The sequence below is a fragment of the Cherax quadricarinatus genome, chromosome 87 (genome assembly GCF_038502225.1).
Source record: "Cherax quadricarinatus isolate ZL_2023a chromosome 87, ASM3850222v1, whole genome shotgun sequence".
Classification (NCBI taxonomy): domain Eukaryota; kingdom Metazoa; phylum Arthropoda; class Malacostraca; order Decapoda; family Parastacidae; genus Cherax; species Cherax quadricarinatus.
Window position 1 is genome coordinate 965,461 of NC_091378.1, and position 19,093 is coordinate 984,553.

At 40.8% G+C, this 19,093-nt stretch overlaps 2 protein-coding genes across 8 annotated transcripts in view; one reads left to right on the forward strand and one right to left on the reverse strand.

The window, feature by feature from the left end:
• LOC128703785 (non-lysosomal glucosylceramidase) overlaps positions 1-19,093 on the forward strand; it is a 291,380-nt gene that overhangs the window by 199,776 nt on the left and 72,511 nt on the right. The gene's annotated exons all lie outside the window — the stretch shown is intronic.
• The window catches only part of LOC128703780 (metalloreductase STEAP4), a 43,686-nt gene continuing 26,384 nt past the window's right edge, over positions 1,792-19,093 (reverse strand). For 6 of the 7 annotated variants that reach the window (XM_053798608.2, XM_053798604.2, XM_053798603.2 and 3 more), the window contains 7 exons: positions 17,161-17,296; positions 14,551-14,756; positions 13,775-13,908; positions 12,805-12,932; positions 9,661-9,736; positions 5,821-6,026; positions 1,792-4,480 (listed from right to left, as the gene is read on the reverse strand). In XM_053798608.2, coding sequence (XP_053654583.1) covers positions 4,331-4,480; positions 5,821-6,026; positions 9,661-9,736; positions 12,805-12,932; positions 13,775-13,908; positions 14,551-14,756; positions 17,161-17,296 — 1,036 coding nt within the window. In that variant the 3' untranslated portion in view covers positions 1,792-4,330. The remainder of the gene's footprint in view (positions 4,481-5,820; positions 6,027-9,660; positions 9,737-12,804; positions 12,933-13,774; positions 13,909-14,550; positions 14,757-17,160; positions 17,297-19,093) is intronic. The other variant, XM_053798605.2, reaches the window with a different exon arrangement.

Here is a 19,093-nt window from a genome sequence, read left to right on the forward strand (position 1 = left end):
TTAGTCAAAAAATACACCTTATTAAATTCAATTTAAATACATTATTTACGTTCACCTTGAACTTATGCTCTCATGGCTCCAGTGTGAGCCCTTTGGACTTGGCTACTTGTTTATTTATTGTCGAACAATGGCACTTAAGCCATTTATATACACAGTCATCTTGGTCAGATTTGAATTGGAGGGCCCCAAAGGTTAGTAAATACGAGATCACTCACATAGGTTAACAGCCTAGACGTTGGTCATCATGAAAAGGTTCATGCTGCTAAAGCTACATTTTTATATAGAAGTGCATGGAATTACTTTTGAACATTTGATCAGTGACTTCAGATCTGGCAGAATATGTTGTCTAGAAAGTCTCTATGCTGTGATTGTCTTTTAATTTTGTTTTTAAATGTTTGCAAAGGAATTCTTACTTCATTTTTTCCAAAGTCTGGATTTTTGCTTCTGGCCAGTCACTTAAAGTATCCAGCTCAGAAATTATGTTTGGAATGGAACTAAAAGTGTCTGCTAGTGACCTAGTTGATTCATGGGAAAAGTTGGTATGAATAAACATTGTTTCATATTGTTTTATAATTTTGTAAAAACTGACCATGATTGATGGAAACAAACATGGTCAGTGTCACTGATGCAAATATCATTTTCTTTATGGCCTTCTGCTTCCAAGCCTTCTACCCTTGTGTTCCTTCATTGTTTCTAACAGTTATATGCTGCAATTAATTAACATGTCTGCACAAACTACAGTATAGTAGTAATCCTTTCCTATAAGTACTCTGAAAGAACAGTGTGTCCAATTAATGCATCGTACTTAAGTAACAAATTAGATTATAGGCTAATGTTGCCTATGATCTAACTTGAGTGCGAAGTTTAGTGAAGTGAGTCGGTAAATTATTCTCATATCTTCCAGGGACAGGACTATAAAATACATACCATGACGTTAAAGATTTGTAAGTTTGGATTTACGTATTTAAAATAGTGCAAGAATGCCATTTTACATACGAAAATAAGAGAGTGCCATTCTCATATCACTGCATCACTGTTTATTCAGGACATTAAACTCAACCTTTAAAATTTGCCTTCACAAAATCACGTTGTATTTAACCCTTAAACGGTCCAAACAGATCGACGTTCAAATCCGTAGTGCTACAAAAGTAGATCTACTTTTTTTTTTACATATTTTCAAATATAACAAAAAAAAAAGTAGATTAAATTTTTTTTTACACATTTTCAAATGTAAAACAAAAAAGATCTACATTTTTTACATACTTTCAGATGTTGAAAAAACGTATATATACGTTTGGACCATTTAAGGGTTAACTTAAAAAAAAAAAAAAAAACTTTCTAATTTCAATCGTAGCAAAAATCCAATAGACACGTAGAAGTATACAAAATTCCTTGCTGTGGGCAATGTGCTGTGTTTAGAGGTGGTTTAAGTCACTGACTAAATACATTCAGATTTGATTAAAATGAGATTTATTTCCTACTTTCACTGTGGTATTTTTACGTACAGTGGTACCCCGAGTTTCGTACAGCTCCCAACACGAATAATTATGTAAGTGTATTTCTGGGGGTCTGAAATGGACTAATCTAATTTACATTATTCCTTATGGGAATAAATTCATTTGGTAACGGCACTCGAACAGCCTTCTGGAATGAATTATGGCCAAACCTCAGGGTACCACTGTATTTGTAATCACGCATTTTATTGCGATTTCTTCCATGTGTTTGTCTTTATACTTGTGTGTATTTTTAACTAATGGCCATGTCCCACCAAGGCAAGGTAGAGTAATACAATTGTGAAAGGGAAAGATATCTTTATTTGAACAATGACAAGATCTTATAGTGTTCTACACAGCAGGCAACTATTTACAGTACACACAGCAATGCCACATAATGCAGCTATGACCTTAAAACTAAATCACTGGTGCATTCTTCACAGCACCAACCACAGGCCCATAACCTGAGCAAAATCTCAGAAGAGGGTCTACAACTAAATCAGGTTAATGGTCACTAAACAATGGTTAAGGGCTTGGGTCCAGTTTTAATTTATGAGTGCAAATAGCTTAATAGCACTACTGAATGATCATAAGTATGGTAACATCTCACACTGTGGTACGAGTGGGGACTGAACTCGTGGCAAGTGAGTCGTGAATTCAATTCCCACCCGTACCGTGGTTTGTTTGCAATGATTTCGCGAGTCATACTATCTCACTATTGTCTATTCTTTATTTTATTTTTTTTTTTTTTTCAACAAGTCGGCCGTCTCCCACCGAGGCAGGGTGACCCAAAAAAGAAAGAAAATCCCCAAAAAGAAAATACTTTCATCATCATTCAACACTTTCACCACACTCACACATTATCACTGTTTTTGCAGAGGTGCTCAGAATACAACAGTCTAGAAGCATACACATATAAAGATACACAACATATCCCTCCAAACTGCCAATATTCTTTATGTATTTATTATATAGTATTTACTTTAGAATTCTAGGGAAAAGAGGCAGCTGACCTTGCTCTTCCCAGAGGCTACAGCCCTGAAGCAACTTGTCATACTGATGCAAGTATAAAAACACAAGGAAAAGGAACTACATAAACACTTTGAATACAGTAAATAACAAAAAGGCACAATACCGTGACTGGAACGATACACAAATAACCCGCACATAAAAGACAGAAGCTTACGACGACGTTTCGGTCCGACTTGGACCATTGACAAAGTCACACTGTGACTTTGTCAATGGTCCAAGTCGGACCGAAACGTCGTCGTAAGCTTCTGTCTTTTATGTGCGGGTTATTTGAATACAGTATATTACATGGTATGGCATGACTACATTAAATTACAAAATCCTCAAGTGATGAGGGGCTTCCATCACTGAATGACTTGTGCAGTCATTTCTGATGTCTTGGTTTGTGGACCCAATAGTCTTGTCCTCTAGTGCAGCGGTCTTCTCTCTCTGGGACCTATCGATTCTTGGCATTGCAAGATATAACCTATCTGCCTCTTGTGGATGTTCCAGGATGCCCTGGCTACCCTCTGCTCTGGGAACTCGTACAAATTTAGTGCTTTTGTGATTACTAGTATACGTATTATAATATTAATCCAGGAATACATGGATTCCATCTGCCTCAGCTTGCAGGGAATGCTTAAGAACTCATCCCATACACCCTCTGCCTCAATTTCTATGGAATGCTCCAGGAACTCCCAGCCACAAATACCTTCCTCATCTGGCAAAGGATACTATGAGAACTCCTTGCCATCATCCACATCAACTTCAAAGAAATACTCTAGGAATTTCTTCTAACTACCCTCCACCTCAACTTCTAATAGATGCTCTTGTGAATTCTTTCCAAACATACAACTGCCTCAATTTCTGATGACCCTCATGGGAGGTTCTTTGATGCTGGTGAGGAGCTCTTGATCTAGGGAACTGGATCTGTGCTCCACTTCCCTGAATTAAGCCTGAATGCCTTCCATCCCCTCTCCCACAGGCACTGTATAATCTCTTCTGATGAAACACGCTCATCAGGTCACGACACGGTGTGTGAGGGGAGCATGCGTGTTGATGAAATGGATAAACTGCCTCGGTCAACTAAGCAGGCTTTGCAGATTCTTCACTCAGGCGCTAAATATTGAACTACACGCCTTGGTTCTGCAACGTGTTTCATTGTTATTACCCATACGTAAACTAGGCTCTAGATCTTCACTACCTTGAAAATGAAAAGCATTTTTCATGGTTGGGACAACTATATATATTTTGAGGTCTGAGATACCTAGGCTTTCAAAATGTACATTTCAGACAGTCAAGGAATCAAAATTTATTTTTTGCATCTCATGAGGTTCATATCCCAATAGAAGTGCATCAGCAAATATTCAGTGGGTAAATTTCTAGTTTTAGACAAAAAGGAAAGATAGAGAACAAACATGAGAACACTTTTTTCTAAGGTTGTCTCCAAGGGGTTGTTTCTCTGTTTTAATTGAAAGTAGAAAATTTTTCAGGATAATCATGAATTACACAATGAACACTAGCCATTATAATACTTTTTTTATGCAACAATAATGTGAAGATAAATCTTGGATATTAGTTCATTAATGGAAGATCATAATGAATTGCTAGACATGACAAAATAACAAGAAATTTAAATGAAATTTAGATTTGTTTACTGTTAACAGAGCATCAGACTGTAGAGGGGGAGGGTGAAAAATTAACTACTCTACTGTCTATTGCTCACCTTTGGCACAACATATAAATAAATAAATATTTAAGAATGAACTTCAGACTGCTAGTGCACAGTATGCCAAATCTGAGATCAAACTTACTCAAATATTAAAAGTTTAAGGAATTAATTTAGGCATCTGATTATCAGAGTCAGTGGGATTATGCCTCTCATAGCCTCTACGGATCTTGGTCAAACGAGAGTCGATGCACGGCAGCACCAGAGGAATTTTGAACATCAGCGTGAGGAAGCACACAGGAACCATTATCTGCAAAGTTGAGTAAAATTCTGGGGGTAATCATGACAGAGTAACTTTGCTCAGCTGACATTCATATTATTATTATTATTATACAGCACTGTATGACCCTTGTGGGTTTTACCCTTTTTTTTTTATCACGTTGGCCATTTCCCCACTAAGATAGTGACCCAAAAAGAAAGAAAAAACTTTTATCATCATTCAACACTTTCACCATCACTCATATATAATCACTGTCTTTGCAGAGGCGCTCCAATACGACAGTTTGGATGTCCCTCCAAATTGACAATATCGTAAACCTCTCCTTTAAAGTGCAGGCATTGTACTTACCATTTCTAGGACTCAACTCTGGCTAACTGGTTTCCTTGAATCCCTTCACTAAATGTTATCCTGCTCACACTCCAACAGCTTGTCAGGTCCCAAAAACCTTTCGTCTCCATTCAATCTAACATGCTCACACACGCTTGCTGGAAGTCCAAGCCCCTCGCCCACAAAACTTCTTTTACCCCCTCCCTCCAACCTTTTCGAGGACACCCCTACCCCTCCTTTCTTCCCCTACAGATTTATACGCTCTCCAAGTCATTCTACTTTGATCCATTCTCTCTAAATGACCAAACCACCTCAACAACCCCTCTTCAGCCCTCTGACTAATACTTTTAGTAACTCCACACCTCCTAATTTCCACACTACGAATTCTCTGCATAACATTTACACCACACATTGCCCTTATACACGACATCTCCACTGCCTCCAGCTGCTTCCTCACTGCAGCATTTACAACCCAAGCTTCATACCCATATAAGAGTGTTGGTACCACTATACTCTCGTACATTCCCTTCTTTGCCTCCATGGATAACGTTCTTTGTCTCCACAGATGCCTCACTGTATAGCCCTTGTGGCTTAGCGCTTCTTTTTGATTATAATAATAATAATCCACAGATGCCTCAATGCACCACTCACCTTTTTTTCTTCATCAATTCTGTGGTTTACTTCATCCTTCATAAACCCATCCACTGACAAGTCAACTCCCAAATATCTGGAAATATTCACTTTTTCCGTACTCCCTCCCTCCAATGTGATATCCAATTTTTCTTTATCCAAATCGCTTGATATGCTTATCACCTTACTCGTATCTATATTCACTGTCAACTTTCTACCTTTACCCACTTTACATATAGCCCTTGTGGCTTAGCGCTCCTTTTTGATTATAATAATAATACTTTACATACTATGTATGATACTGTAATTGTAATTATGTGTATATGTGCCTAAAAAAGCTTACTTCCCATTTCCCAAGTGCTATATGGCCCCTATGAGTTTAGCATTTCGTCACAAAAATAAAAATACTGTACCTGTGGCCCCGACAGCAGGAAGTAACAGGAAAGAGGACGCATTAAACCAAGGATAGAGAGAAATGTGAGGTGTGAGGTGAGAAGGATGACGGAGATCCAGCCCAGGTACCTCTGAACCACTGAGAACTCTCTCCATGTTAACTTGACTGACACTGAGGGTAGTGATGTCACACCCAGGATGGTCATCACCGCCGCCAGTAGCACACCTGACCAATGGAAATAAGTCACTTTTTCTGACTTCTTTTTTTTTTTGTTATCCTAGGTAATTTACACCTATGTTAAACTATGTACAGTGGTCCCTCGCTTTTCGTAGTTCTCGGCAATCGTAAATTTCGCCAATCATAGGGGTATTTTCGTATAAACACGGACTCGCTTTTCATAGGTTGACTCGCGAATAGTAGTTCGTCCAGGACGCTTACGCACGGTGTGAGCCAGGGCGGCCTCCCTACCCAGCCAGTCTGGCATTGTTTACCAGTGAGTGAAGGTCCCCTCAAGTGCTCCTACGAAATATTTCATAATATTCCACTCATTTTAGTGCTTGCAAGTACTAAAGCTACCATGGCTCCAAAGAAAGCTCCTAGTGCCAAGCCTGTGGTAAAGAAGGTGAGAAATATGTACAGTGACAAAGTCTTGGGCCATTTTAGGGAAGTGTTAAAGAGACGCCAGAAACAGAGCTCTCTCCACAGTTACTTTGCGAGACAGGACTAGAGTGACTCTCAAGGTGGTCCTAGTGGCATTAAGAAACAGAGAAGAGAAGCAACCCCAGAGAAGCAATTGGTACCTGAGGTGTTGCTGGAAGGGGATTCCCCTTCCAAACTGTAAACAATCCAATCTCTCTCCTCCTCCAGTCTCCCATACACTAAGAAGAATCTCCAATAAAGGTAAGTGTTATGCTGTTAATGTTTCATTCATCATTTCCCATTGTATTGCTTATGTACTACATGTATATTTCATGTAAAAAAAAAAATTTGTTTTAATACTTCTGAGTGTCAGAAACGGATTAATTGTATTTACATTATTTCTTATGGGGAAAATTGATTTGCAAATCGTAAATTTCGTTTATAGTAGCTCCTCCAGGAACGGATTAATTACGAAAAACGAGGGACCACTGTATGATTATTATACTATTTATGTGTAACTGGACCTAAAAATAAAACTTACTTAACAATGTTACCTAGTTACTTTGATACTTTCATTATGAATTCCATACAACTTTATGACCCTTTTGGGTTTAGTGCTTAATCTGATACTATATTATTGTCATAATTACTATTATGAACTCCATATCTTTCGTGTGCAATTTACATTACCTGGAGTTTACCTGGAGAGAGTTCCGGGGGTCAACGCCCCCACGGCCCGGTCTGTGACCAGGCCTCCTGGTGGATCAGAGCCTGATCAACCAGGCTGTTACTGCTGGCTGCACGCAAACCAACATACGAGCCACAGCCCGGCTGGTCAGGAACCGACTTTAGGTGCTTGTCCAGTGCCAGCTTGAAGACTGCCAGGGGTCTGTTGGTAATCCCCCTTATGTATGCTGGGAGGCAGTTGAACAGTCTCGGGCCCCTGACACTTATTGTATGGTCTCTTAACGTGCTAGTGACACCCCTGCTTTTCATTTGGGGGATGTTGCATCATCTGCCAAGTCTTTTGCTTTCGTAGTGAGTGATTTTCGTGTGCAAGTTCGAAAATCACTCACTACGAAAGCAAAAGACTTGGCAGACGATGCAACATCCCCCCAATGAAAAGCAGGGGTGTCACTAAACGTTAAGAGACCCTACAGGCACAGAATTAGAAGATTGGTCCTGTGCTGTATGACCCTAGTGGGTTTAGTGCTTGGTTTTGATTATAATAATAATAATAAAAATAATGGCCGATTGATCCTCTAACCCATTATGTGCATCTGTAAGACCTGGTCATGGACCAGGTCACAGGGGCATTGACCCCCGGATTACCCTCCAAGTATCACCTGTGCTTACTTCTCCATATACAGTGGTCCCTCGTTTTTCATAATTAATCCGTTCCTGGAGCCGTTACTATAAACGAAATTTACGATTTGTGAATCAATTTTCCCCATAAGAAACAATGTAAATACAATTAATCCGTTCCTGACACCCAGAAGTATTAAAACAAAAAGATTTTTTACATGAAATATACATGTAGTACATAAACAATACAATGGGAAATGATGAATGAAACATAAACAACGTAACACTTACCTTTATTGGAGATTCTTCTTAGTGTATAGGAGACTGGAGGAGGAGAGAGATTGGATTGTTTACAGTTTGGAAGGGGAATCCCCTTCCAGCAACACCTCAGGTACCAATTGCTTCTCTGGGGTTGCTTCTCTTCTCTGTTTCTTAATGCCACTAGGACCACCTTGAGAGTCACTCTAGTCCTGTCTCCCAAAGTAACTGTGGAGAGAGCTCTGTTTCTGGCATCTCTTTAACACTTCCCTAAAATGGCCCAAGACTTTGTCACTGTATATATTTCTCACCTTCTTTACCACAGGCTTGGCACTAGGAGCTTTCTTTGGAGCCATGGCAGCTTATTTAATACTTGCAAGCGCTAAAATGAGTGGAATATTATGAAATATTTCGTAGGAGCACTTGAGGAGACCTTCACTCACTGGTAAACAATGCCAGACTGGCTGGGTAGGGAGGCCGCCCCGGCTCACACCGTGCATACGCGTCCCGGACAAACTACTATTCTCGAGTCAACCTATGAAAAGAGAGTCCATGTTTATACGAAAATACCCCTATGATTGGCGAAATTTACGATTGCAGAGAACTACAAAAAGCGAGGGACCACTGTACCTTCCTAACCCACCCATGGATATGAGGTGTAATCAATTTTAATAATAAAAACATATGCCCTTGTATTATTCTTTTAAGTCATACCTAAAATTCCTATCTAATCACTGCCCTTTTAAGAAGGGATCACTGATGTTGATGAAGGGTTCTTAATCAGAGGAACTGGAGCTACGTTCACATTCCTTGGAATAAATATAGTTACCTCAAGAACAGAAGAGTTGACGTACAATATGAAGCCTCTTAAATGAGGCATTCACAGATTATCTCAGGAAAACCGAAATTTTAAATTTTCTCAATTTCTTCAACAAAACTGGCACCTACTCAACCCAAGATCAATATAAATTTTTTTTTTTTATAAAGCTACACCAAGGTTTAGGGTCTGAATCCCAAATGTGGCCTTTTTATAATGGCTTATTCCACACAGCTAAGTGCTTGACTCATTTTTAGTAAGATAAGATATGCAGCTGCAAGTGTAGCTTATCTTGACATGCGGAGTTTGTGACATTTTTATAAATTTCATAAAATATATCTAATCTCGCTTTGATGCTGGGAAATGGCTCATTATCAGGGAGCTGAAACTACATTAACCTCCCATCACCCCAAGCTCTGTGACCCTTATCCCCTCAAGGAAGGTTCCTTGACGCTGGTGAGGGGCTCTTGATCTAGGGAATTGGATCTGTGCTCCAGTTCCCTGAATTAAGCCTGAATACCTTCCATTCCCCCCCCCAAGAGTGCTGTATAATCCTATGGGTTTAGTGCTTCCTCATGATTATAATAATAATAATAGTGTGACCCTTATGGGTTTAGCGTTTCATAATTAATACATACGTATATTAACCCAGGGAACATTTAGGTTTGGTAAAATTCATCAGGAAACAGGACAAGTGATCTGTCTAAGTCAAATGACCTGCCACTGTAGCTTTTGGCTAAATGAAAAAGGCTTTTCCCTGGATTGCCATGTCACCCCTTTAAAAATTAAAGATTTGATGTCATTAGGAGATTAAAAAAAAGACATTTGGCTTGCACTCACCACAGGTGATGTAGATTGACTGGGTCCATGAAATGGCCTGGTGCCAGTTTATATTGAGGAAGATGGCCAAGCAACCCTGAAAGGAATACAACATATTATTATTACATTTAAGATAAAGCGTTGAAGCCATAAGGGTAATACAACGCCTTGGGAGGGGTAGGGAGAAGAGACAATATTGAAGATTTCTCTCCAAAGATGCTGATTTTGAGACCTACGTCCCTTCAAGGACTCTTGACACTGGTGAATTATTATTATTATAATCAAGGGGGAAGCGCTAAACCGGAGGATTATACAGCGCCTGGGAGGGGGGGATGTGGAAGGCATTCAGGCTTAATTCGGGGAACTGGAGCACAGATCCAATTCCCTAAATCAAGAGCCCCTCACCGACATTGGTGAAGAGCCATTCATCCAAAGAATTAGAATCACCTTTTCTTAGATCAAACATGATCACATTCTATGCCCCAGGTGATGTAAGATCACATAAAACTTACATGTGTTTCAGTCACTGTGCGATCTGAGACAGGTATCCCCTTATCTCACAAGACCAGCCCCCTCTACCTCATTGCAGCAAAATACAAGAAAAAGTGTGAAGTCGACTCAAGGAGACATTTCCAGTACTGAATAAAAATCATTATCACAATTTGTTCGTAATAAAGTTGGCAGATTGAGACTTGCAAAGCTCAATAACAATGGAGTCACACACTGACTAAATCATTATTTTTATATATTAAAAATAACGATTTACTCAATGTATTAACTCGCATTGTTATTGAGTTTTGTAAGTCTCATACTACTGCTAAAAAAATTCTAAGTAGACAAGAAGTATTTTCCAGTTTTTGCATGAAATCCTATCCTGAGTTTATTAACTGTTAAAATACTGAAAAAATTGTACTTAAACAGTTTAAACATACAGGGCATCATCCTTCTTATAATACGCATTAAGTATTAATGCTCGAACCCGATAGAGTGAGGCATGCTAAGTAAGTAAGTAAGTTTATTCAGGTATACCTGGAGTTTACCTGGAGAGAGTTTCGGAGAAAGGTGCTGTTAGTGTGCAGCAATATTCCAGCCTAGATAGAACAAGTGACCTGAAGAGTGTCATCATGGGCTTGGCCTCCCTAGTTTTGAAGGTTCTCATTATCCATCCTGTCATTTTTCTAGCAGATGCGATTGATACAATGTTATGGTCCTTGAAGGTGAGATCCTCCGACATAATCACTCCCAGGTCTTTGACGTTGGTGTTTCGCTCTATTTTGTGGCCAGAATTTGTTTTGTACTCTGATGAAGATTTAATTTCCTCATGTTTACCATATCTGAGTAATTGAAATTTCTCATCGTTGAACTTCATATTGTTTTCTGCAGCCCACTGAAAGATTTGGTTGATGTCCGCCTGGAGCCTTGCAGTGTCTGCAATGGAAGACACTGTCATGCAGATTCGGGTGTCATCTGCAAAGGAAGACACGGTGCTGTGGCTGACATCCTTGTCTATGTCGGATATGAGGATGAGGAACAAGATGGGAGCTAGTACTGTGCCTTGTGGAACAGAGCTTTTCACCGTAGCTGCCTCGGACTTTACTCTGTTGACGACTACTCTCTGTGTTCTGTTAGTGAGGAAATTATAGATCCATCGACCGACTTTTCCTGTTATTCCTTTAGCGCGCATTTTGTGCGCTATTACGCCATGGTCACACTTGTCGAAGGCTTTTGCAAAGTCTGTATATATTACATCTGCATTCTTTTTGTCTTCTAGTGCATTTAGGACCTTGTCGTAGTGATCCAGTAGTTGAGACAGACAGGAGCGACCTGTTCTAAACCCATGTTGCCCTGGGTTGTGTAACTGATGGGTTTCTAGATGGGTGGTGATCTTGCTTCTTAGGACCCTTTCAAAGATTTTTATGATATGGGATGTTAGTGCTATTGGTCTGTAGTTCTTTGCTGTTGCTTTACTGCCCCCTTTGTGGAGTGGGGCTATGTCTGTTGTTTTTAGTAACTGAGGGACGACCCCCGTGTCCATGCTCCCTCTCCATAGGATGGAAAAGGCTCTTGATAGGGGCTTCTTGCAGTTCTTGATGAACACAGAGTTCCATGAGTCTGGCCCTGGGGCAGAGTGCATGGGCATGTCATTTATCGCCTGTTCGAAGTCATTTGGCGTCAGGATAACATCGGATAGGCTTGTGTTAATCAAATTTTGTGGCTCTCTCATAAAAAATTCATTTTGATCTTCGACTCTCAGTCTGGTTAGCGGCTTGCTAAAAACTGAGTCATATTGGGACTTGAGTAGCTCACTCATTTCCTTGCTGTCATCTGTGTAGGACCCATCTTGTTTAAGTAGGGGCCCAATACTGGGCGTTGTTCTCGATTTTGATTTGGCATAGGAGAAGAAATACTTTGGGTTTCTTTCGATTTCATTTATAGCTTTTAGTTCTTCCCGCGATTCCTGACTCCTAAAGGATTCTTTTAGCTTAAGTTCGATGCTTGCTATTTCTCTGACCAGTGTCTCCCTGCGCATTTCAGATATATTGACCTCTTTTAGCCGCTCTGTTATTCTTTTCCGTCGCCTGTAAAGGGAGCGCCTGTCTCTTTCTATTTTACATCTACTCCTCCTTTTTCTTAGAGGAATAAGCCTTGTGCATACATCGAGTGCCACCGAGTTAATCTGTTCTAGGCATAAGTTTGGGTCTGTGTTGCTTAGTATATCTTCCCAGCTTATATCGGTTAGGACTTGGTTTACTTGGTCCCACTTGTGGTATACACAAATACAGTTACATAGAATTATCATACATAGCAGCATATGTGTAGAGAACCTAGGATAACCCAAAAAAGTCAGACAGTGACTTATTTCCATTGGGGTCCTTTCCATATTTAAAAAAAAAAATAAAAAAAATATCACATTTAAAACACGAGGTTAATGATCAAGTACACAAATCGACTTAATGTTAAGAAGCTACACTCACGATCTAAATACTCGTTTTTATACATGCAAAGATTAAACGATTAGATAAGTGACTACAATATTTCTCCGTGCTCAAAACCCTGACACGCTGAGTGCCATATAACTGAGAAGAAAATACGGAGATTAAGACCTATGTGTGTGGGTCCTAGCAGCAAAGTGAAATAACAAGGCTTGTTCACACATTTACTTACATGTGTGCATCCCGTCAGTAGAGAGAGAAGGCCCAGCTGCTTCCTAGACTTGAGCCACGTGTCCAGCCAGCCAGGAAACCGGGAGTACTTGGTGCCTCTCCACAACTGGAGATATGCAGCAATCATCCCTGTCAGACATAAATTATCAGTTTTGTTCTTTAATGTGTGTGCGCGCGTGCTCGTGTGGGTATATGACCCACTTAATATTTGTATTTATAACTCATTACAATTGTGACCAGGTGTGGCTCATTACTTTGTAATTTGTTCATGACTGTAACCATGTATAGGAATGAGGCTGATTCATTACCTTTGTAACTTGTCATGATTGTGACCAGATCTACCTGGAGTTCATTACCTTTGTAACTAGTTCAGCTATCATACTTTGGGGTCCAGTCCCTGGACCCATTATGTACCTCTGTAATATTTTGACTACCGTCCACAGGATGGGTATGGGGTGCATAATAAAGATATTAAACTAAACTGTTCTTTCTATCTAGTTGGTTAGTTTTCTCACTATATTTATTTACCAGCTTAGCTCTCTGCTACAGTGGACCTCTCTGAATTATATTTTTCATATCACTACTTCAGAGATCAGGCACTGTACTTTCCACCTCCTGAACTAATGTCCAGCAAACCGATTTCTTTCAATTCCTTCATAAATATTACCTTGTTCATATACCAACATATCCCTCATATCCCACTTTCTCTTTAATAGTTAAATACTTTCACTTCCTCAGATCTATTCTTGAATCTGACATTAGAATATATTCAGGTGATCCGATTACGAAAGGTCACTGGCACCGTTCTTTGGATTAATGGAATACTGTGGAGCAAGAATACGTCAATACCAAAAAAAAGGAGGTAAAGTAAACTCTAGGGGGATATACACTGAGATATATACACCTCTCAGTGTAGTGTAGAAGCCATGTTATGTAGCGGAGAAAGCAAACAAGGGGAAAGCAGGAATCACCAGGAATGTAGCAGAGTAGCAGCAGGAGACAACCAGTAAAGGCCAGGGCGTTCTGGGTGTTGCTCAGAGGCAGTTTTTCGAAAACGCCCCAGTCCCAGTCCCCATCTTTCTGCAGGTTGTAGCAGATCTGCGACCTGTTGAAGTACCTGACAGTTGTGGTATAAACCTTGGTAATAAATACTGACAAACTGGGTTTAGAAAGACAGGTGAGCAAACACTGACATATTTATTAGAAAACGTTTCGGTCCTGAGAAGTGATCAGTCCCAGGACCAAAAAGTTTTCCAATAAATATGCCATAGTGTTTGCTCACAAGTCTTTCTAAACCTGATAGTTTTATATGTTACTTTCCTCTTCCACAAGAGCCTCTCAAACTGCAGCTCCCAAAGCTCTTCTTGTCTGTATTACAGCCTCCCTAATTTCTGTATCTTGCATGCTCCCCAAGCCCTAAATCTCAATCTTCCAGACTCCTTGGGCTTTTCCTCTCTACCGTAATAGTCTTCCTAGGCTCTTCCCTCTATCTTACAACTACTTCCCTTTATCTTTTGGCTTCTTCCCTCTATCTTAAAGCTTCTTCCCTCTATTTTGTAGCCTCTTCACTGTCTCGTAGCCTCCTCTTTCTCTTATCCAAAATGCTATGTGGACTATAGGCCTCAGATTATCGTGCATTGTAGATGAATTGAAATTATTATTATTATTATTATTATTATTATTATTATTATTCCCCAGGATCCTCCCTCTATCTTACAGGCTTGATCCGCCGTATCAATACGTGTACCTAAAAAACTTGATGGTCCAGAAGAAAGCGAAGATGATACCCGTGACAATGAACGCCACCTTCCACTCCGGGAAGAATTGGAAGGGTATTTCCTCAAGGGTCCTGGCATTCTTCAGTCCTCCCTTGTCCACGGGTACCATGCCCATGTCCCTTACCAGAGCCATCACCCGTGCCCGGGCAAATGTTGTGCCCCCACATACTGGTACCTGCAACATTACCAGACTAAGGATTATTGTGACATGGCACTATTACACTGCTGACTCATACAAGTTGTCACTATCACAGTGCTGAATCATACAAGTAATCACTGTCACAGTAATGAATCATACAAGTTATAACTGTCACAGTACTGAGTCATACAAGTTATCACTGTCACAGTACCTAATCATACAAGTTATCACTGTCACAGTACCTAATCATACAAGTTATCACTGTCACAGTACCTAATCATACAAGTTATCACTGTCACAGTACCTAATCATACAAGTTATCACTGTCACAGTACCTAATCATACAAGTTATCACTGTCACAGTACCTAATCATACAAGTTATCACTGTCACAGTACCTAATCATACAAGTTATCAGTCACAGTACTGAATCATACAAGATGTCACTATCACAGTATTAAATCATACAAGTTATCACTGTAACAATGCTGAATCATACAAGTTATCAGTCATACACTTTCACTGCATTCACTGAGGAGCGCTATACCTGTAGGGGTCCAACAGCCCCTGGGGGGAATGGGAAGCAATCAGGTTTGATCCATGGAAGGGGAAGTCTGGCCCAATTCTCCGGATCAAGAGCCTCTTACTAGCATCAAGGAACCTCCCTTGAGGGATGCTAGTAACTCTTTAAATCTCTCGTGGGTATCCCTCACTTCTCATACTGGTATCCCTCACCCCATTGGTATACCTCCACGATTGGTATCCCTCAATTCCCCCAATGGCATCCCTCGCCTCACTGGTACCCCTCATATCCCCATTGGTATCCCTCACCTCCCCCATTGGTATCCCTCACCTCCCCATTGGTATTCCCTCACCTCCCCATTGGTATCCATCACTGGTATAGTACCTCTTCCCCTTAGCATCCCTCCCCTCCATCGCTGGTATACCTCACTTCCCTCATTAGTGTTCCTCCCCTTCATCATTGATATACCTTACCCCCCTAACGCTATACCTCCAATTCCATTTTACCTGGAGTTTACCTGGAGAGAGTTCCGGGGGTCAACGCCCCCGCGGCCCGGTCTGTGACCAGGCCTCCTGGTGGATCAGAACCTGATCAACCAGGCTGTTACTGCTGGCTGCACGCAATCCAACGTACGAGCCACAGCCCGGCTGGTCAGGTACCGACTTTAGGTGCTTGTCCAGTGCCAACTTGAAGACTGCCAGGGGTCTATTGGTAATCCCCCTTTTGTATGCTGAGAGGCAGTTGAACAGTCTCGGGCCCCTAACACTTATTGTATTGTCTCTTAACGTGCTAGTGACACCCCTGCTTTTCATTGGGGGGATGTTGCATCGTCTGCCAAGTCTTTTGCTTTCGTTGTGATTTTCGTGTGCAAGTTCGGTACTAGTCCCTCTAGGATTTTCCAGGTGTATATAATCATGTATCTCTCCCGCCTGCGTTCCAGGGAATACAGGTTCAGGAACTTTAAGCGCTCCCAGTAATTGAGGTGTTTTATCTCCGTTATGCGCGCTGTGAAGGTTCTCTGTACATTTTCTAGGTCAGCAATTTCACCTGCCTCTCACCTCCTCTCACCTCCCAACTGGTATCCCTCACCTCCACCACTGGTATGCCTCATCTCACCAACCGATATCCCTCGCCTCCATCATTGGTATTCCCATTCCCATTAGTATCCCTCACCTCGATTGGTATTCCTCGCTGGTATTGCTGATCTCCCTCGCCTCCCTCAGTGGTTTTTTCATTTCTTTCATTTCTGGTATCCCTCAACTCTCACTCTCATCTCTGATATACCTAAAAATATCCTCATTGGTATCCCACCACCTCCCTCACTGGTATCCCTCGCCTCTGTCCCTCAATGGTATATTTCTCCTCCCTCATTAGTATCCTTCGCTTCCTTTCACTTTCTTCGCTGGTATCCCTCGCTTCTCATTTTCATCAATGGTATCCCTCGTCTCCCTCATTGGTACATTTCTCATCAGTATCCCTCGTTTCCCCCTCTACTGGTATCCCTCACATCTCTCATCTGTATATTTCTCCTCTCTCATTAGTATCCCTCGCTTTCCCTCTCTTCACTTGTATCCTTCACCTCCCTCATTGGTATCCTTCACCTAACTCAATGGTATCCTTCACCTCCCTCACCAATATCCATAACCTCCCTCACTGGTATCCTTCACATTCCTCAATGGTATCCCTCACAGGTATCCATCACTGGTATCCTTCACTTCCCTCACAGGTATCCATCACTGGTATCCTTCACCTCCCTCACTGGTATCCTTCACCTCCCTCACAGGTATCCGTCACTTATATCTTTCACCTCCCTCACAGGTATCCATCACTGGTATCCTTCACCTCCCTCACAGGTATCCACTGGTATCCTTCACCTCCCTCACAGGTATCCTTCACCTCCCTCACTGGTATCCCTCACCTCCCTACCACAGTACAGTTCTTCCCTCTCCAGGACGTAGGCTGAGAGCGTGTTGAAAGCCTTCACCACCTGAGCCTCCGGCAGCATCTCCTGCAGCGCCTCTGCCAGGCTCACCTTCTGGGTCTCCCCTGGGTACCTGTTGGTAAGATACATCCAACACCATGGATCAAGAACCCTTCGTTGATATCAATATCCTCCTCTCCCCCATGCAGGATGTCCAGGACTGAAGGGAAAAGATGGGACAATTATCTTAATTACATCTATAGGTTAGTTTTTAATGGAGTTTGAAGCCTATCGACTACACGAAGGTCATTAACGTCACATGTTACCTTTTCACCACCAGACAAGAATATTTTAATCCCTAAAATTGGGATTAAAGAAAACTCTCAGTGCATATACACTAAGAGAAATATACCTCTCAGTGGTATATACAGAGAAATATACCTCTCAGTGGTATATACAGAGAAATATACCTCTCAGTGGTATATACAGAGAAATATACCTCTCAGTAGTATATACAGAGAAATACACCTCTCAGTGGTATATACAGAGAAATACACCACTCAGTGGTATATACAGAGAAATACACCACTCAGTGGTATATACAGAGAAATACACCACTCAGTGGTATATACAGAGAAATACACCACTCAGTAGTATATACAGAGAAATACACCACTCAGTGGTATATACAGAGAAATACACCTATCAGTAGTATATACAGAGAAATACACCACTCAGTGGTATATACAGAGAAATACACCACTCAGTGGTATATACAGAGAAATACACCACTCAGTAGTATATACAGAGAAATACACCACTCAGTGGTATATACAGAGAAATACACCACTCAGTGGTATATACAGAGAAATACACCACTCAGTGGTATATACAGAGAAATACACCACTCAGTGGTATATACAGAGAAATACACCACTCAGTGGTATATACAGAGAAATACACCACTCAGTAGTATATACAGAGAAATACACCACTCAGTGGTATATACAGAGAAATACACCACTCAGTGGTATATACAGAGAAATACACCACTCAGTGGTATATACAGAGAAATACACCACTCAGTGGTATATACAGAGAAATACACCACTCAGTGGTATATACAGAGAAATACACCACTCAGTAGTATATACAGAGAAATACACCACTCAGTGGTATATACAGAGAAATACACTTCTCAGTAGTATATACAGAGAAATACACCTCTCAGTGGTATATACAGAGAAATACATCACTCAGTGGTATATACAGAGAAATACACCTCTCAGTGGTATATACAGAGAAATACACCACTCAGTAGTATATACAGAGAAATACACCACTCTGGTATATACGGAGAAATACACCTCTCAGTAGTATATACAGAGAAATACACCACTCAGTGGTATATACAGAGAAATACACCTCTCAGTAGTATATACAGAGAAATACACCACTCAGTGGTATATACAGAGAAATACACCACTCAGTGGTATATACAGAGAAATACACCACTCAGTGGTATATACAGAGAAATACACCTCTCAGTAGTATATACAGAGAAATACACCACTCAGTGGTATATACAGAGAAATACACCACTCAGTGGTATATACAGAGAAATACACCTCTCAGTAGCATATACAGAGAAATACACCACTCAGTGGTATATACGTCTAAAGGTCTAATCTTGTCACTGGTATATCTCGTGATATTCATGCGAAGCAGCAAATCTGTGAAATTCCTTCAGCGTAAGGATTGCTGGAAGTTCGATCCTCCGTCCATTCATCAAGGCCTCGTCTCTGACCCGCCAGGACGATGAGATTTTATATAAATTTATACTCCTTGATATTTTGCATATCTTTTCACTTTTTGATGGTAGGTATAATGTTTGTCAAGAAACAGAACAAGCGTTTCCTGACGCGGGTCT